Raw genomic sequence first — 20,909 nt, forward strand, 5'->3', positions numbered from 1 at the left:
GGGACACCACTATTAACAGGTGCAGGATTTGATAGGGTGCTGCCTATTTCGACCACTTGTTGCCTGTTCGACAGGAATGCAGTTATCCAATTACGGAGGGGTCTGGAGATTATCATGTCCTATATCCAAAAATGACTAGAGTGCTCAGCGCAAACATTTTCTTTTTCTTTTTGACTACTAGTCCAAAGGCAGAATCTTCAACACTGTAAGAAAATCCAGTTGTTGCAGTTTATACATTGGGGTTTGATGGCTTAATCTGTGAATCAACAAACCAACATTTAAATAAACCATGGCTTTCCCTTGGCATGACATGCGGCCTTCTCAGACTTTCCCAAAGAAAAAGGGTAAGAAAGGAAATGAATGGGAAGTTTTATGAGTAAGAAAAACACACCCCTACGAGTGGAGAGCTAATCTCTAATTTTTTTTATTTTAATATTGCGACAAATCAATGAGAATTACAATTTCGGAAAGGTAGAAAAACGCTGAAGCTGTTTTTCCAGAGAAAGAAAATGCCTGCAAACAGTGGTCTCAAACTGACCAAAGGATATTAGTCTATTTCGACAACAATTGCAATTGCAGCCTTTGGGTGGGATTCTCGACCTCATGTCAGGAGATGGGGCACAAAATTTGCTGGGGCAGGACATTTATACCACATTCATTGTAATTCCATAATAAGGGGATGAAAACTTACATGGACGGCAGTTAATAATTCCAATTTAGCCCATAATTTCTCCTGTTAAAAAATATAGATAGATGGCAACTTTGAGAAGGACATTAAGAGTGGCAACGGAGAGGTATAGAATTTTTGCAGCATAAATTTAGTTGTGGGCTCCTCGATGTTCTGTGAGCTTGGTGGTTTTCTTGTAGACGTTTCGATACCAAACTAGGTAACATCATCAGTGCTTAAAGGGAGGGAGACTGACCCCAACCTGATCCTTCTTAAGACCTTTGCCAGCTACCTTTGATTTAATTTGGAGAGAATTTTCACAGGAAAGATCCCAAGGATGCATGGAAGGAAGAAAGACACCTGAGGCCCAAGGTCCTTCTTCTCCAGAGTGAAAGCCAGGCATTACAACAATGGAAGAGCCACGTTGGCTTTAGAACACTGAAGCTTTTTAAATGTAAATATGTAAGTCCCACGCTGGACTGACTTCCCTTCAAGGTCACAAACCGATCGGCTGACACAACCTTTTCCAGCAAAAGGGATTTTTGCATCTAAAGCAGAAGGAAACAGTGATTTATTTTATGGGCTTGTTCAAAGTATTTCTACATTTTCCTCTCATCAAATGTATGAACGATTTCTAAACTAAGGGCAGGAGCACCAATCAGTGGTGGGTTTCAAAAATTTTTACTACCAGTTCTGTGGGTGTGGCTTGGTGGTGTGGCAAGGCTTGGTGGGTGTGGCTTGGTGGGCGTGGCAGGGAAAGGATACTGTAAAATCTCCATTCCCTCCCCAATCCAGGGGAAGGTTACTGCAAAATCCCCATTTCTTCCCGATCAGCTGGGACTTAGGAAGCAGAAAATAGATGGGGGTGGGCCCAGTCTGAATTTTTACTGTGCGTGATCCCCCTGCGTTCCATCTGCTTTTGGTACACGACGACAAAAAGAAAACTGGTGGGCCCAGTAGGCCCATTTTTCACTTTCCCCAGGCTCCAGAACCTTTCTTGGAGCCTGGGGAGGGTGAAAATGGCCTTCCCCATCCCCCCCAGAAGCCCTCTAGAGGCCGGAATTGTCCCGTTTTGCCGAATTCCGGTGGACTCACAAGGCCCAAAAATTAGCTGGCCGATGCACGCATGTGTGCTGAAGCTGAGTAAGGGCAATGCTTGCGTGCCATCTGTGGCACGCATGCCATAGGTTTGCCATCATGGATATAGGGTTTCCTATACTGAGTTGGAATAGAAGACCACAAGGGTCCCTTCCAACTCAATTATTCTGTTCCTATGAAGTATGTTTTACTCAGATTTGGAGTACAAATCTACTGCGTAATGTAGAGTTGGTTCATATATTTTTTTTTACAATCCACACATCTGAATCCCTAAAATTCAAGAGATGTAAAAAAAAAGTCTATTTTTTTAGTGCTGTCGTAACTTTGGTCACTAAATGAATAGTTAAAGTCACGGATTACCTGTATATTCTAATCAACTGAGGTTTTGTGAATTTTTATGACCTTTAGCGGTTTTGAAGTTGGCACTTTGTCCCTGGCAGGCTGCACGCCATCCAGTGGTGGGATTCAAATAAAACCAGTTCTCTGCCCTAATGACCAGCTGGGAAGGTGTGGCTCGGTGGTCATGTGACTGTGTGGGTGTGGCCAACTCAACATTACGTCAATGGGCGCTTCGCCTGTTACAATGTAATAAGGGTTAACCAGAGAGGCAGTTTCTGTAAGGAGGGCAATAAAGATTAGGCTAGAAACACCACCAGAACATTTCCTTCCTGCCTTCCTTACAGGATTAGCCCTGTAAAGTGGGGGGAAAAAACAAAATAAGATTTCTTCCAACAACCAGTTCTCGGAACTGCTTAGAAAGTTAACAACCGGTTCTCCCGAATAGGTGCGAACTGGCTGAATCCCACCACTGACACCATCATATCTGTAACATGTTCTTAGCATTCCGTAGCTTTTTAAAAAAACAAAAACTGAAGATACTGGCTGGCTTAATATAGCTAACAGGAAAGAGAGTTTAAATAGAAGAGGAACAATAAAGACAGCTTACCAGATCGCATACTGCTTATTTCTCCATTCACTTCAATACAGTTCACTAAATCACCCATACAAAGCACTTCTCCTTTGCTTGTACAGTTATCGTAACCTGTTCTGAAACATTTTGGGCAAGATTTCCCATTTTCATAGATGCGCATGCTATCTTCTGCAAGTCACAAAATAAGTTCATGTAGCAAAAGAATTAATTTTTTTTATTATTAAAAAGTTTTACAAAGTTTTACAAATTGTCCTTCCACCCTTCCCTCGTCCTCTCCCCCACCCCCCTCCCAGCTTCTCCCAATCCCCCCAGACACACCTCTCGGACTTCCTGGAGCAAAATACAGGATATAACATCTAACAATCATAAACTAAACTACGCTAACTATCCATAAACTCCCATCCCTCCCCTGGAACCTTAACTCCCTTCTTACATTAAAAAAAAAAAATACAGATACAATTCTTACATTCTATTCATTCAAAAGTTATATGATACTGCTTGGTCTGATATCTATTTTGAATATAATCAATTCATCTTCTCCATTCCAATATATATCTTTCTTGTGAGCGGTCTTTCAAATACGCTGAAATTTTTGCGATCTCTGCTAAATTTGCAACTTTTAATATCCACTCTTCAATAGTAGGTAATTGTTCCTTCTTCCAATATTGCGCTACCAATAGCCTAGCGGCTGATATTAAATTTAAAATCAATTTACTCTCTATTACCGTACAGTCTGTAATTATGCCCAGTAAAAACAACTGCGGGGTAAACTTTATCTTCTCTTTCAAAATATTTTGCATAATCCACCAGATTTTTATCCAAAATGATTTGATTTTTTTACAAGTCCACCATATATGATAATAACTAGCATCGTCACAATCACGTCTCCAACATTTAGCTTGTAAATTCGGGTACATGCACGCTAGTTTTTTAGGCTCTGAATGCCATCTATAAAACATTTTGTAGAAATTTTCTCTTAAATTTTGTGCTTGTGCAAAAGAATTGATTTAAAGCACTGATCAACACAGCTTGTTTTCCCTTTCACTGACTTTTTTTTACTCCTGGGGAATCTGCTAAACTGTAGAATAATTAGATTTCTAACCATTTTGGCTTTTTGATGTTCTGATGTCCCTTGAGCTCTCCTGCCCAAATATTTGGGTATTCTCTTCCAAATGTTTTTAACACTATCCAGTTATCTCTCCTTTCACAATTAAGAGTAGCTTTTTGAGATTTTTATTTTTATTTAATTTTGTCACAACAGTATACACAAACATTGTCATAAGTAAAAAAAACATATCATGAAGAAAATATATATATATATCTAAGTAAAGAATATGCATCAGCTATATTGGACTATACTGGACTAGGTTTTTTAAATTTATATGGGTTTTAACTGGGTTTTATTGTGTATATTGTTATTTTTAACTATTAGGCTATGTTGAATAAGTTTTTTAATCTGATGTTTTATTTTGTATCCTATATGTATTTTTATTTTGCCTGTGAACCGCCCTGAATCCTTAGGGAGATAGGGCGGTATATAAATATGAATAAATAAATAAATAAATAAATAAATAAATAAATAAATAAATATTAATTTGATATAATGAAGGGAACAATAGGACAGGAACGGTAGGCACTTTTGTGCTCTTATGCACGCCCCTTATAGTCCTTTTAGGAATGGGGTGAGGTCAATAGTAGACAGTTTTTGGTTGAAGATTTTGGGATTTTGAGTAGAGACTATGGAGTCAGGTAATGAGTTCCAAGCATTAACAACTCTGTTGCAGAAGTCATATTTTCTGCAATCAAGACTGAAGCGGTTGACATTAAGCTTGAATCTATTTTTTGCTCTTGTAATATTGCGATTGACGCTGAAGTAGTCAGCATTAAAGATTAGAAAGATGTCATTGGAATTTTCCTGTACATAGATTTCTTATGTCAACCATCCCAATAGAAAAGTGCCAAAAGCAGAATGAGATTCAAAGGCTTCAAAAAGGTTTACATACCTGCAAGGCCATCGGGGCAGTATGTGTCTGGATCATCGCAAACCTGAGAATCAAACTCAAAAATAAGTCTGTCTCCAAAATTGAAATGGAAGGCGCCCTCCAAATGATTTGCAGAAGCTACACAGGTTTTGGCCAAGGATTCGGATAAACCATGCTCTATTGAGAAAAATATAATGATTAAGGAATGTAATCAATTGAGGATCACATGGCACTGTTTTCCAACCAACACTATCAATGGAATCAGCCAAATGTCATACTCTGAAGCTTCTAACACTCATTTTTGGGTTCCTTTGTGGCCTTGTGACAGATACTCTACACCCCCACCACCCAGTCCCCCAGCTGACACTGACCCCCTAAAAATGAAAATTCTATTAGTTTTTCCCTTTGTTGGTTTTCTTCAGAGTTCTGCGCGGTGTGTGAACCCCTCAACATGAATAACTATATTGTTATAGTGCTTTTACAGCCCTCTCTAAGCAGTTTACAGAGTCAGCATATTGTCCCAACAACAATCTGGGTCCTCATTTTACCCATCTCAGAAGGATGGAAGGCTGAGTCAATCTTGAACCTGCTGAGATTTGATCTGCCAAATTGCAGGCAGCTGGCAGTCAGCAGAAGTAGCCTGCAGTACTGCACTCTAACCACTGCACTACCCTGGCTCACTAAACAAGCGGTTAAGAATATTGGGTGAATACCAGCCAGTGACTGGTATAGTGCAACAACACTCACTGAATATCTATGGGTACTTCCCAACTTTCACGCTGTACAGGCGCCACTGAAGATAAGGATATGCCCCAGTGAGCATCCTGAAACACCCAGGTGTGTTGCAGCATTAAAGCAACCTTCCTGTTATTGTGTCAGCTATACACAATGGAAGAATGGGATGTAAAAGAGCTATATGCAAAGTTCTCACTGCAGCAGTTAGCCCTCACAGCTGTTAACAAATTAGCCCTATAACAATTATGTATTGAATGGAAAGAATAGAATTGACATTGGCGAGTATCTAATCAGGCATTCACTTCTAGGGAATCCCTGACTGATGGGCCATCCAATCACTGTTAGTGAAAGATATCCATCACAGCTGACTCTACCATGACAATTTTTTCCATTGTTGAATAGTGCAGGAAGAAATCTGGTTCAGTTCCAAGCCAGGAGAAAGACACTGGAGACAAAATGAAGGCTGCTTTGAAAGAGGGTTTAATGATGAAGCAGAACCACCAGCAGTCCTGGGTTCTGATCACATGGAGATGAGAATGTGAGGTTTTTCTACTTTCTCTTGGGCTTTGAACATGAGCTTCCTGTTCCTGGGCAAGAATACGTATTTTATTGGCTGTTGTCAGACTCCCATGTGGCCATGTAGAAGAAATCCATGATTTCTCATCCTGTCTTTTGGTATAACTCTAACATTTCTGCTTCACCTTCTACAAGGCAGCTCTTCAGACACCCGAAAGTAGTTATCACATCTCCCCAATCTTGTGTTGAAGGCCCTTGATAGAGGACCTGAGATTGAGAAAGACATGGTCCACTATAAGGGTGAAAAAGGGATTTTTATACACCCAAACACACCCAAGTACCTATACATGGATAGACATACTTTAGATCAATATTTCTCAAAATTCTTGGAGCTGAAGTCCACGTGTCTGAAAATCGTCACATTTGAAAAACTCTGCTTTATATGAAACCAAACTATCGTGGAGGTAGATATGTCCATATCATCCAAATTAACCTAATAAAAAAGATGAACATAAAAATGAATCCACCTACCTCTCGACAACTTGGCCCTAGAGATAATACCTACGCACTTTTCTCCATCTGTGCAGTTTCTTTCCTTGTTACTGCAGTAAATTCCTACATCATTGAAGCACTCAAGACATTCTAGAGAGAATGGTAAGGATAAAAAAAAAGGAAATACATTTGTTTGAGACGCCTTCAGATTTCAGTTGCGATACAAATACACTTTAATACTGAAGTGGACACTAGACCTCTTCCAATTTTATTATTCCCATCCTAGCAGAAGGCTGGAAAGAAATTCCCTAAATGGTTTAGGATGAAACTCTAATCACAGAGAGGAAGACAGCCATGCTTGGGGTGGAATGAGAAACCATCCTCCAAAAATAAAAATCAGAAACTTACAAACAGACATGTGCTTTTTAGTGACACATGCATACACACACAGAGAGAAATACAGAGAGATATTACACCAGGGGGGAGCAGAAAGATACCCGCAGATGAACACACCTGGCTGAATTGCATATAACTTTCTTTGAAAAGAAGATAAAACAAGCCAAGTCAAACCATGGGCTAACCCCAAAGTAGCAGTAAGGTAACGACAGTAAGAAATGACTGTAACTATCTGCCGAGGTTCTGACTGCGCTCAACTTAGCTCGAATTCCATTGATTTGCATTCTCTTCCATGCAAAAAGTTTCTGCCTAACCCAATCTGAATGATTAATTTTATGAAATGCTCCGACGGCCAACACCGTTCCACGTTCAGAGGTCTAACTCAATCCACATTTCAGTATGTGTTCCAATATTGGTCCCGGATTGTTTGCTGCCTGAACTTCCAACTAACCCTGCTGGCTCAAGGAATCCCATTCCACCTTCCTTGCTTCCCCCCATCCATCCACTTGAAGGCCACCTGAAGTTGGTCACCTTAGCGGGCTTGCCTTGGAGACCCTATTCGCTTGATGCAATCTGAGAGGAAGAAAGAACTGCCTAACACAAAACATTGGTTGTCCACTAGAAAAGAGCTACAACTGCATCAGAAGACAATAAATTAATTCAAAGAACCCCAACGTACTTGTTGCCTCTGCATATCTTGCCACAGGAAGGAGGAAGATGGTGAAGATGAAGAGCACAAAGGAAGCCATCATGCTGCTATTCAGGTCGGTCTGGGTTCTGTGAGATGGAGATCTTTGAGTGAGGTACTTATAGGCAGGGAGTGGTTGGGAGCCCTAAGCCTCTTGGCAATAAAGGACAACAGGGTTCAGAATTCAGTTTATCTCTTAATAGCAGTTATATTGTCCAAGGACATCATAACGGTGATAACTAATTACATCCGTAATACCACTTTGTGCAACTCTGTAATAGGTCCACCTGGGTGGACCTATTACAAAATTGCCCTGTTCAGGGAGTGGTTGAAAAATCCCAGGTAGTTGGGCTTATGTGTGTGTGTGTGTGTGTGTGTGTGTGTGTGTGTGTGTGATGCACCCAGGGAGGACAATTTCTTCCAGCAACTCTGGTGTTTAATTTTTTATTATTACTTTATCATTAATCGAAAATAATGAGAAAGGAAGAATGTCAGGCCTGGAAGCCCTCTTTTGCATTGGATCTTCAGGCCTGCCACATTTAGTGCTGTGGGAATCTGGGAGGGGGAGATTGTATGGAGCAGGGAAGATATGTAGTCATAATAACATTCCTTTCTCAGAGAGTCGAGGACATCTTGCGCTGCATCTGGAGTGGTGTGACTGGGAGGCATCTCCAGTTGGGACGGTGCATTGATTGGGCCATATGGTGGACATGTAGGTGCTGGGCAGGGACTTGGACTTTTCTATGGGTGAGGAAAACCTGGAGGGTTTCCGATTCGGGTTCTCCCAGATGTGCCAATTTGACATCTCTAATAAAATGGAACTTTGAGGAACTTCTAGGCTTGGAGTCTTCTTTTGTTGGGCATGTTACTTGGAACCCAGACAAAGAGAGGAAAAACGGAAGAGGAAGGGGAAAGAAAAGCATTGATGTTTTTAGTGCAATAGAATAAGATAGTAATATATCTTAAAACATATGATGAACAGTTGCAGGAACTAGGCATGGCTAGTTTAATGAAAAGAAGGACTAGGGGAGACTTGATAGTGTTCTGATATCTCAAGGGCTACCACAAAGAGTCAAGCTATTCTCCAAAGCACCTGAGGGTAGGAGAAGAAGCAACGGATGGAAACTAATCAAGAAGAGAAGCAATTTAGAACTGAGGAGAAATTTCCTGACATTCAGAACAATTAATTATTAGAACAACTTGCCTCCAGAAGCTGCAAATGCTCCAACACTGGAAATTTTTAAGAAAATGTTGTATAACCATTTGTCTGAAGTGGTGTAGGGTTTCCTGCCTAGGCAGGGGGTTGGACTAGAAGATCTCCAAGGTCCCTTCCATCTCTGTTAGTCTATTCTATTTTGGCACGCAACAGCAAAAAGGTTACTGGTGGGCCTTGTAGGCCCGTTTTCACTCTCCCAGGGTCTAGAGGCTTTCTTGGAGCCTGGGGAGGGTGAAAACAACCTCCCCACTACCCAGAAGCCCCCCAAATGGCCTCCAGAGGCCAGAAACAGCCCATTTCCTGACTTCCAGTGGGACTAGAAGGCCCGTTTTTCACTCTCCCCAGGGTCTAGAGGCTTTCTTGGAGCCCGGGGAGGGCAAAAATGGCCTTCTCCCCTCCAGAGGCTGGAAACGGCACATTCCCACAGTATAATGTGTGGCAGGCCTGAAGGCTCAAAGATGGCTCCCAGGCCTGATAGACATCTTGCTCAGAGATGAAAAAAAATGTATTTATAGATGAAGGAGGTACTTTTTTCTAACTCCCATCGGTTGTGAAAAAATGCTCCTGAGGGACTTAAAAATCATTTTTACATGTTCCACTAGTGGCTTATCAATTCCAGGGTGGCAGCCATCTTAATAATGAGTGAACTTCCACATGGCAGCCATTTTATGACAACGTCCATTGCATTCTCTGGGAATTTGATCCATCACCTAACCAAAAAAAATCCTCTGGTTTATCTAGTGAGGCTCTAGGACAACAGGACAATTGGCCATGGGACAATTCAATGCTGTATTAATCATTTCATTCAGGTATTCCTTTTTATTGATGACCACACTTTCGTTGAAATTATTGTAACTCTTGGATTGACCTTTTTTTAATTTTAGTGTTATGGGTCATGGCTCCATCAAAATTACAGGTAGTCCTTGGCAGTTTGTTTAATGACTGTTCGAAAATACATTTGAGGACAGACTCTCAGCCCTCTTACTCAATTCGATAGGTCTCCCTAGAAATATTTAATTGTCCCAGGTTCCACCTCAAGGAATTTCATTCGGTGGATTTTGTAGGGCAATAACTTAGCCTTCCTCAATTTTCAAAGGAGGGTGTGTCCACAATAAATCCAACAGGTCGATTTTCCTTTCATACCACACTGCGTTTCCTTATTGCTTTTTTATGATCACAAAGGACTGGAAAACTCATGTCACCATCAACTTTTCACTTCAGGCATTTATGTAATCTACCCATTCTAAAATCTGCTGCTCCAGTTGGATAAACCTTCTGATTTTTGGCATCCTAGAAACTCCACTGAGCAGACTTTGAAATTGCTCTTAGTCAAAACCCTCTAACTAGGTGAACAAATGGGTCACAACTGATGCCATTTCAAGATAGGTTGCATTAATGAAACTAATTAAAAACCATCACACATAAAATGGTTGCCAAATAACTTGGTGGATGTGTCCATGAGAAGCACCATCCATCCGGCTCAGCTCCTGTAAGAGGCTGTTTAGACTTTAGATTTATTAAAAAGAATTGCGAGGGGAGAAGAAAAGGGGGGGAGATGGAGGGAGGGAGGGAGGGAAGGAAGGAAGGAAGGAAGGGGAGGGGAGGAGAGGGGAGGGGAGAGCGGGAGGGAAGGAAGGAAGGAAATAAGAAAGGAAGGAGAAGGTGGGAGGGAAGGAAGGGAGGGAGGGAGACAACTGTACGAAGTGGATCAGGTTGAGTGAGAGGGAGTTCCCAAATTCACCCAACCAGCTTTCATGCCTAAAACAGGAATAGAACTCATGGTCACCCGGTGATTGGCCCAAAGTCATTAAGCCGGCTTCATGCCTATGGTGGGACTGGAACTCTCCATCTCCCAGTTTCTAAGATAGAAGATGCTTCAGAGCTGAAGATTTACCTAATGCCTTGACTATTCGTTTCTCTTCCAATGCTGCCAATAGTATTAGGACTTTTCCACAGCCAAGATTAACATGATTAAGGTAAAGGTTCCCCTTGCACAAATGTGCTACTCATTCCTGACTCTAGGGGGGCGGTGTTCATCTCCGTTTCAAAGTCGAAGAGCCAGCACTGGCCGAAGACGTCTCCATGGTCATGTGGCCGGCATGACTCAACACCAAAGGCACACGGAATGCTGTTAACCTTCCCACCAAAGGTGGTTCCTATTTCTCTATTTGCATTTTTTATGTGCTTTCAAACTGCTAGGTTGGCAGAAGCTGGGACAAGTAATGGGAGCTCACCCTGTTATGCAGCACTAAGAATTCGAAACCTTTCGATCGACAAGCTCAGCATCTTAGCCACTGAGCCACTGCATCCCTCTCGTAACATGATTATTTATTTATTTATTTATTTATTTAGTCGAATATATATTAAATAATATATATAAGTATAAGCATGAATTGAATGCATAAAATGAATACAATTAAAGGGAACATTAGGACAGGGACGGTAGGCATGTTGGTGCTTTAATGCACGCTCCTTACAGACCTCTTAAGAATGGGGTGAGGTCTACAGGAGACAATCTTAGGTTAAAGTTTTGGGGATTTTGGGATGAGACCACAGAGTGTGGTAGTGCATTCCAGGCATTAACAACTCTGTTACTGAAGTCATATTTTCTACAATCAAGATTGGAGTGGTTCACTTTAAGTTTGAATCTATTGTGTGCTCGTGTATTGTTGCAATTGAAGCTGAAGTAGTCTTCAACAGGAAGGACATTGTAGCAGATGATTTTATGAGCTATGCTCAGGTCATACCAAAGGCGGCGTAGTTCTAAATTTTCTAAACCCAGAATTTCAAGACTGCTGGCCTAAGGTATTTTATTGTGAGCAGAGGAGTGGAGGACTCTTCTTGTGAAATATTTCTGGATGCACTCAATTGTATTAATGTCCGATATGCAGTGTGGGTTCCAGAAGATGAGCTGTATTCGAGAATTGGTCTAGCAAATGTTTTGTATGCTCTGGTTAGTAGTGTAATCTTACCGGAGAAGAAGCTACGCAAGATTAGGTTTACAACTCTTAATGTCTTTTTGGCGATGTTGCTACAACGAGCTTTGGCACTTAGATCATTTGATATGAGTACTCCGAGGTCCTTGACAAAGTGAGGGTCATCTACAAGGTCATGTCCACCTAGCTTGTATTTTGTGTTCTGATTCTTTTTGCCAATGTGTAAGACAGAGCATTTGTTGGTTGAGATTTGGAGTTGCCAATTTTTTGACCATTCCGACACAAAGTCAAGGTCTTTTTGAAGGGTAGCAGCATTGCTGGCAGTGTTAAATAGTTTAACATCATCGGCGAAGAGAACGGAGTTACTTATAATAGGATCACAAAGGTCATTTATGTATAGTATGAAGAGTGTTGATCCTAGAACGCTGCCTTGGGGGACACCACTATTAACAGGTGCAGGATTTGATAGGGTGCTGCCTATTTCGACCACTTGTTGCCTGTTCGACAGGAATGCAGTTATCCAATTACGGAGGGGTCTGGAGATTATCATGTCCTATATCCAAAAATGACTAGAGTGCTCAGCGCAAACATTTTTTTTTCTTTTTGACTACAAGTCAAAAGGCAGAATCTTCAACACTGTAAGAAAATCCAGTTGTTGCAGTTTATACATTGGGGTTTGATGGCTTAATCTGTGAATCAACAAACCAACATTTAAATAAACCATGGCTTTCCCTTGGCATGACATGCGGCCTTCTCAGACTTTCCCAAAGAAAAAGGGTAAGAAAGGAAATGAATGGGAAGTTTTATGAGTAAGAAAAACACACCCATACGAGTGGAGAGCTAATCTCTAATTTTTTTTATTTTAATATTGCGACAAATCAATGACAATTACAATTTCGGAAAGGTAGAAAAACGCTGAAGCTGTTTTTCCAGAGAAAGGAAATGCCTGCAAACAGTGGTCTCAAACTGACCAAAGGATATTAGTCTATTTCGACAACAATTGCAATTGCAGCCTTTGGGTGGGATTCTCGACCTCATGTCAGGAGATGGGGCACAAAATTTGCTGGGGCAGGACATTTATACCACATTCATTGTAATTCCATAATAAGGGGATGAAAACTTACATGGACGGCAGTTAATAATTCCAATTTAGCCCATAATTTCTCCTGTTAAAAAATATAGATAGATGGCAACTTTGAGAAGGACATTAAGAGTGGCAACAGAGAGGTATAGAATTTTTGCAGCATAAATTTAGTTGTGGGCTCCTCGATGTTCTGTGAGCTTGGTGGTTTTCCTGTAGACGTTTCGATACCAAACTAGGTAACATCATCAGTGCTTAAAGGGAGGGAGACTGACCCCAACCTGATCTTTCTTAAGACCTTTGCCAGCTACCTTTGATTTAATTTGGAGAGAATTTTCACAGGAAAGATCCCAAGGATGCATGGAAGGAAGAAAGACACCTGAGGCCCAAGGTCCTTCTTCTCCAGAGTGAAAGCCAGGCATTACAACAATGGAAGAGCCACGTTGGCTTTAGAACACTGAAGCTTTTTAAATGTGAATATGTAAGTCCCACGCAGGACTGACTTCCCTTCAAGGTCGCAAACTGATCGGCTGACACAACCTTTTCCAGCAAAAGGGATTTTTGTACCTAAAGCAGAAGGAAACAGTGATTTATTTTATGGGCTTGTTCAAAGTATTTCTACATTTTCCTCTCATCAAATGTATGAACAATTTCTAAACTAAGGGCAGGAGCACCAATCAGTGGTGGGTTTCAAAAAATTTTACTACCAGTTCTGTGGGTGTGGCTTGGTGGGTGTGGCAAGGCTTGGTGGGTGTGGCTTGGTGGGCGTGGCAGGGAAAGGATACTGTAAAATCTCCATTCCCTCCCCAATCCAGGGGAAGGTTACTGCAAAATCCTCATTTCTTCCCGATCAGCTGGGACTTAGGAAGCAGAAAATAGATGGGGGTGGGCCCAGTCTGAATTTTTACCGTGCGTGATCCCCCTGCGTTCCATCTGCTTTTGGCACACGACGACAAAAAGGTAACTGGTGGGCCCAGTAGGCCCATTTTTCACTTTCCCCAGGCTCCAGAACCTTTCTTGGAGCCTGGGGAGGGTGAAAATGGCCTTCCCCATCCCCCCCAGAAGCCCTCTAGAGGCCGGAATTGTCCCGTTTTGCCGAATTCCGGTGGACTCACAAGGCCCAAAAATTAGCTGGCCGATGCACGCATGTGCGCTGAAGCTGAGTAAGGGCAATGCTTGCGTGCCATCTGTGGCACGCATGCCATAGGTTCACCATCATGGATATAGGGTTTCCTATACTGAGTTGGAATAGAAGACCTCAAAGGTCCCTTCCAATTCTATTATACTGTTTGTATGAAGTATGTTTTACTCAGATTTGGAGTACAAAGCTACTGCATAATGTAGCGTTGGTTCATATATATATATATTTACAATCCATATATCTGACTCCCTGAAATTCAAGAGGTGTAAAAAAAAGTCTATCTTTTTAGTGCTGTTGTAACTTTGAATGGTCACTAAATGAATAGTTAAAGTCACGGATTACCTGTATATTCTAATCAACTGAGGTTTTGTGAATGGTTTTGTGAGTGGTGGGATTCAAATAATTTAAAAACCAGTTCTCTGCCCTAATGACCAGCTGGGTAGGTGTGGCTCGGTGGTCATGTGACTGTGTGGGTGTGGCCAACTCAACATTACGTCGATGGGCGCTTCGACTTAGCTGTTACAATGTAATAAGGGTTAACCAGAGAGGCAGTTTCTGTAAGGAGGGCAATAAAGATTAGGCTAGAAACACCACCAGAACATTTCCTTCCTGCCTTCCTTACAGGATTAGCCCTGTAAAGTGGGGAAAAAAAACAAAATAAGATTTCTTCCAACAACCAGTTCTCGGAACTGCTTAGAAAGTTAACAACCGGTTCTCCCGAATAGGTGCGAACTGGCTGAATCCCACCACTGACGCCATCATATCTGTAGCATGTTCTTAGCATTCCGTAGCTTTTAAAAAAAACAAAAACTGAAGATACTGGCTGGCTTAATATAGCTAACAGGAAAGAGTTTAAATAGAAGAGGAACAATAAAGACAGCTTACCAGATCGCATACTGCTTATTTCTCCATTCACTTCAATACAGTTCACTAAATCACCCATACAAAGCACTTCTCCTTTGCTTGTACAGTTATCGTAACCTGTTCTGAAACATTTTGGGCAAGATTTCCCATTTTCATAGATGCGCATGCTGTCTCCTGCAAGTCACAAAATAAGTTCATGTAGCAAAAGAATTAATTTTTTTTATTATTAAAAAGTTTTACAAAGTTTTTACAAATTCTCCCTCCACCCTTCCCTCATCCTCTCCCCCTCCCCACTCCCAGCTTCTCCCAATCCCCCCAGACACACCTCTCGGACTTCCTGGAGCAAAATACAGGATATAACATCTAACAATCATAAACTAAACTACGCTAACTATCCATAAACTCCCATCCCTCCCCTGGAACCTTTACTCCCTTCTTACATTAAAAAAAAAAAATACAGATACAATTCTTACATTCTATTCATTCAAAAGTTATATGATACTGCTTGGTCTGATATTTATTTTGAATATAATCAATCCATCTTCTCCATTCCAATATGTATCTTTCTTGTGAGTAATCTTTCAAATACGCTGAAATTTTTGCCATCTCTGCTAAATTTACAACTTTTAATATCCACTCTTCAATAGTAGGTAATTGTTCCTTCTTCCAATATTGCGCTACCAATAGTCTAGCGGCTGATATTAAATTTAAAATCAATTTACTCTCTATTACCATACAGTCTGTAATTATGCCCAGTAAAAACAACTGCGGAGTAAACTTTATCTTCTTTTTCAAAATGTTTTGCATAATCCACCAGATTTTTATCCAAAATGATTTGATTTTTTTACAAGTCCACCATATATGATAATAAGTAGCATCGTCACAATCACATCTCCAACATTTAGCTTGTAAATTCGGGTACATGCACGCTAGTTTTTTAGGCTCTGAATGCCATCTATAAAACATTTTGTAGAAATTTTCTCTTAAATTTTGTGCTTGTGCAAAAGAATTGATTTAAAGCACTGATCAACACAGCTTGTTTTCCCTTTCACTGACTTTTTTTTACTCCTGGGGAATCTGCTAAACTGTAGAATAATTAGATTTCTAACCATTTTGGCTTTTTGATGTTCTGATGTCCCTTGAGCTCTCCTGCCCAAATATTTGGGTATTCTCTTCCAAATGTTTTTAACACTATCCAGTTATCTCTCCTTTCACAATTAAGAGTAGCTTTTTGAGATTTTTTTATTTATTTAATTTTGTCACAACAGTATACACAAACATTGTCATAAGTAAAAAAAACATATCATGAAGAAAATATATATATATATCTAAGTAAAGAATATGCATCAGCTATATTGGACTATACTGGACTAGGTTTTTTAAATTTATATGGGTTTTAACTGGGTTTTATTGTGTATATTGTTATTTTTAACTATTGGGCTATGTTGAATAAGTTTTTTAATCTGATGTTTTATTTTGTATCCTATATGTATTTTTATTTTGCCTGTGAACCGCCCTGAGTCCTTAGGGAGATAGGGCGGTATATAAATATGAATAAATAAATAAATAAATAAATAAATAAATAAATAAATAAATAAATATTAATTTGATATAATGAAGGGAACAATAGGACAGGAACGGTAGGCACTTTTGTGCTCTTATGCACGCCCCTTATAGTCCTTTTAGGAATGGGGTGAGGTCAATAGTAGACAGTTTTTGGTTGAAGATTTTGGGATTTTGAGTAGAGACTATGGAGTCAGGTAATGAGTTCCAAGCATTAACAACTCTGTTGCAGAAGTCATATTTTCTGCAATCAAGACTGAAGCGGTTGACATTAAGCTTGAATCTATTTTTTGCTCTTGTAATATTGCGATTGAAGCTGAAGTAGTCAGCATTAAAGATTAGAAAGATGTCATTGGAATTTTCCTGTACATAGATTTCTTATGTCAACCATCCCAATAGAAAAGTGCCAAAAGCAGAATGAGATTCAAAGGCTTCAAAAAGGTTTACATACCTGCAAGGCCATCGGGGCAGTATGTGTCTGGATCATCGCAAACCTGAGAATCAAACTCAAAAATAAGTCTGTCTCCAAAATTGAAATGGAAGGCGCCCTCCAAATGATTTGCAGAAGCTACACAGGTTTTGGCCAAGGATTCGGATAAAGCATGCTCTATTGAGAAAAATATAATGATTAAGGAATGTAATCAATTGAGGATCACATGGCTCTGTTTTCCAACCAACACTATCAATGGAATCAGCCAAATGTAATACTCTGAAGCTTCTAACACTCCAGTTCATTTTTGGGTTCCTTTGTGGCCTTGTGAGAGATACCCTACACCCCCACCACCCAGTCCCCCAGCTGACACTGACCCCCTAAAAATGAAAATTCTATTAGTTTTTCCCTTTGTTGGTTTTCTTCAGAGTTCTGCGCGGTGTGTGAACCCCTCAACATGAATAACTATATTGTTATAGTGCTTTTACAGCCCTCTCTAAGCAGTTTACAGAGTCAGCATATTGTCCCAACAACAATCTGGGTCCTCATTTTACCCATCTCAGAAGGATGGAAGGCTGAGTCAACCTTGAACCTGCTGAGATTTGATCTGCCAAATTGCAGGCAGCTGGCAGTCAGCAGAAGTAGCCTGCAGTACTGCACTCTAACCACTGCACTACCCTGGCTCACTAAACAAGCGGTTAAGAATATTGGGTGAATACCAGCCAGTGACTGGTATAGTGCAAAAACACTCACTGAATATCTATGGGTACTTCCCAACTTTCACGCTGTACAGGCGCCACTGAAGATAAGGATATGCCCCAGTGAGCATCCTGAAACACCCAGGTGTGTTGCAGCATTAAAGCAACCTTCCTGTTATTGTGTCAGCTATACACAATGGAAGAATGGGATGTAAAAGAGCTATATGCAAAGTTCTCACTGCAGCAGTTAGCCCTCACAGCTGTTAACAAATTAGCCCTATAACAATTATGTATTGAATGGAAAGAATAGAATTGACATTGGCGAGTATCTAATCAGGCATTCACTTAGGAATCCCTGACTGATGGGCCATCCAATCACTGTTAGTGAAAGATATCCATCACAGCTGACTCTACCATGACAATTTTTTCCATTGTTGAATAGTGCAGGAAGAAATCTGGTTCAGTTCCAAGCCAGGAGAAAGACACTGGAGACAAAATGAAGGCTGCTTTGAAAGAGGGTTTAATGATGAAGCAGAACCACCAGCAGTCCTGGGTTCTGATCACATGGAGATGAAAATGTGAGAGTTTTCTACTTTCTCTTGGGCTTTGAACATGAGCTTCCTGTTCCTGGGCAAGAATACATATTTTATTGGCTGTTGTCAGACTCCCATGTGGCCATGTAGAAGAAATCCAAGATTTCTCATCCTGTCTTTTGTTATAACTCTAACATTTCTGCTTCACCTTCTACAAGGCAGCTCTTCAGACACCCGAAAGTAGTTATCACATCTCCCCAATCTTTGTGTTGAAGGCCCTTGATAGAGGACCTGAGATTGAGAAAGACATGGTCCACTATAAGGATGAAAAAGGGATTTTTATACACCCAAACACACCCAAGTACCTATACATGGATAGACATACTTTAGATCAATATTTCTCAAAATTCTTGGAGCTGAAGTCCACGTGTCTGAAAATCGTCACATTTGAAAAACTCTGCTTTATATGAAACCAAACTATCGTGGAGGTAGATATGTCCATATCATCCAAATCAACCTAATAAAAAAGATGAACATAAAAATGAATCCACCTACCTCTCGACAACTTGGCCCTAGAGATAATACCTACGCACTTTTCTCCATCTGTGCAGTTTCTTTCCTTGTTACTGCAGTAAATTCCTCCATCATTGAAGCACTCAAGACATTCTAGAGAGAATGGTAAGGATAAAAAAAAAGGAAATACATTTGTTTGAGACGCCTTCAGATTTCAGTTGCGATAGAAATACACTTTAATACTGAAGCGGACGCTAGCCCTCTTCCAATTTTATTATTCCCATCCTAGCAGAAGGCTGGAAAGAAATTCCCTAAATGGCTTAGGATGAAACTCTAATCACAGAGAGGAAGACAGCCATGCTTGGGGTGGAATGAGAAACCATCCTCAAAAAATAAAAATCAGAAACTTACAAACAGACATGTGCTTTTTAGTGACACATGCATACACACACAGAGAGAAATACAGAGAGATATTACACCAGGGGGGAGCAGAAAGATACCCGCAGATGAACACACCTGGCTGAATTGCATATAACTTTCTTTGAAAAGAAGATAAAACAAGCCAAGTCAAACCATGGGCTAACCCCAAAGTAGCAGTAAGGTAACGACAGTAAGAAATGACTGTAACTATCTGCCGAGGTTCTGACTGCGCTCAACTTAGCTCGAATTCCATTGATTTGCATTCTCTTCCATGCAAAAAGTTTCTGCCTAACCCAATCTGAATGATTAATTTTATGAAATGCTCCGACGGCCAACACCGTTCCACGTTCAGAGGTCTAACTCAATCCACATTTCAGTATGTGTTCCAATATTGGTCCCGGATTGTTTGCTGCCTGAACTTCCAACTAACCCTGCTGGCTCAAGGAATCCCATTCCACCTTCCTTGCTTCCCCCCATCCATCCACTTGAAGGCCACCTGAAGTTGGTCACCTTAGCGGGCTTGCCTTGGAGACCCTATTCGCTTGATGCAATCTGAGAGGAAGAAAGAACTGCCTAACACAAAACATTGGTTGTCCGCTAGAAAAGAGCTACAACTGCATCAGAAGACAATAAATTAATTCAAAGAACCCCAACATACTTGTTGCCTCTGCATATCTTGCCACAGGAAGGAGGAAGATGGTGAAGATGAAGAGCACAAAGGAAGCCATCATGCTGCTGTTCAGGTCGGTCTGGGTTCTGTGAGATGGAGATTTTCGGGTGAGGTACTTATAGGCAGGGAGTGGTTGGGAGCCCTAAGCCTCTTGGCAATAAAGGACAACAGGGTTCAGAATTCAGTTTATCTCTTAATAGCAGTTATATTGTCCAAGGACATCATAACGGTGATAACTAATTACATCCGTAATACCACTTTGTGCAACTCTGTAATAGGTCCACCTGGGTGGACCTATTACAAAATTGCCCTGTTCAGGGAGTGGTTGAAAAATCCCAGGTAGTTGGGCTTGTGTGTGTGTGTGTGTGTGTGTGTGTGTGATGCACCCAGGGAGGACAATTTCTTCCAACAACTCTGGTGTTTAATTTTTTATTATTACTTTATCATTAATCGAAAATAATGAGAAAGGAAGAATGTCAGTCCTGGAAGCCCTCTTTTGCATTGGATCTTCAGGCCTGCCACATTTAGTGCTGTGGGAATCTGGGAGGGGGAGATTGTATGGAGCAGGGAAGATATGTAGTCATAATAACATTCCTTTCTCAGAGAGTCGAGGACATCTTGCGCTGCATCTGGAGTGGTGTGACTGGGAGGCATCTCCAGTTGGGACGGTGCATTGATTGGGCCATATGGTGGACATGTAGGTGCTGGGCAGGGACTTGGACTTTTCTATGGGTGAGGAAAACCTGGAGGGTTTCCGATTCGGGTTCTCCCAGATGTGCCAATTTGACATCTCTAATAAAATGGAACTTTGAGGAACTTCTAGGCTTGGAGTCTTCTTTTGTTGGGCATGTTACTTGGAACCCAGACAAAGAGAGGAAAAACGGAAGAGGAAGGGGAAAGAAAAGCATTGATGTTTTTAGTGCAATAGAATAAGATAGTAATATATCTTAAAACATATGATGAACAGTTGCAGGAACTGGGCATGGCTAGTTTAATGAAAAGAAGGACTAGGGGAGACTTGATAGTGTTCTGATATCTCAAGGGCTACCACAAAGAGTCAAGCTATTCTCCAAAGCACCTGAGGGTAGGAGAAGAAGCAACGGATGGAAACTAATCAAGAAGAGAAGCAATTTAGAACTGAGGAGAAATTTCCTGACATTCAGAACAATTAATTATTAGAACAACTTGCCTCCAGAAGCTGCAAATGCTCCAACACTGGAAATTTTTAAGAAAATGTTGTATAACCATTTGTCTGAAGTGGTGTAGGGTTTCCTGCCTAGGCAGGGGGTTGGACTAGAAGATCTCCAAGGTCCCTTCCATCTCTGTTAGTCTATTCTAT

General features: G+C 40.8%; 1 protein-coding gene and 1 long non-coding RNA gene across 2 annotated transcripts; both read right to left on the reverse strand.

The window, feature by feature from the left end:
* Positions 1 to 443: 443 nt before the first annotated feature.
* On the reverse strand, positions 444 to 4,818 carry LOC131204732 (uncharacterized). Its single transcript, XR_009156629.1, has 3 exons — positions 4,700 to 4,818; positions 2,712 to 2,864; positions 444 to 1,215 (listed from the first exon to the last, which is right to left on the reverse strand). It is a non-coding gene; the product is annotated as an uncharacterized LOC131204732 (long non-coding RNA).
* Positions 4,819 to 12,513: 7,695 nt separating this feature from the next.
* On the reverse strand, positions 12,514 to 19,668 carry LOC131204594 (uncharacterized). Its single transcript, XM_058196002.1, has 5 exons — positions 19,559 to 19,668; positions 18,523 to 18,633; positions 16,758 to 16,913; positions 14,765 to 14,917; positions 12,514 to 13,305 (listed from the first exon to the last, which is right to left on the reverse strand). Exons 1-5 carry the CDS (start codon positions 19,629 to 19,631, stop codon positions 13,160 to 13,162), a joined length of 639 nt encoding a protein of 212 aa, XP_058051985.1. The 5' UTR covers positions 19,632 to 19,668; the 3' UTR covers positions 12,514 to 13,159.
* Positions 19,669 to 20,909: the final 1,241 nt, after the last annotated feature.

Source organism: Ahaetulla prasina, chromosome 10 (assembly GCF_028640845.1).
Source record: "Ahaetulla prasina isolate Xishuangbanna chromosome 10, ASM2864084v1, whole genome shotgun sequence".
Lineage (NCBI taxonomy): Eukaryota > Metazoa > Chordata > Lepidosauria > Squamata > Colubridae > Ahaetulla > Ahaetulla prasina.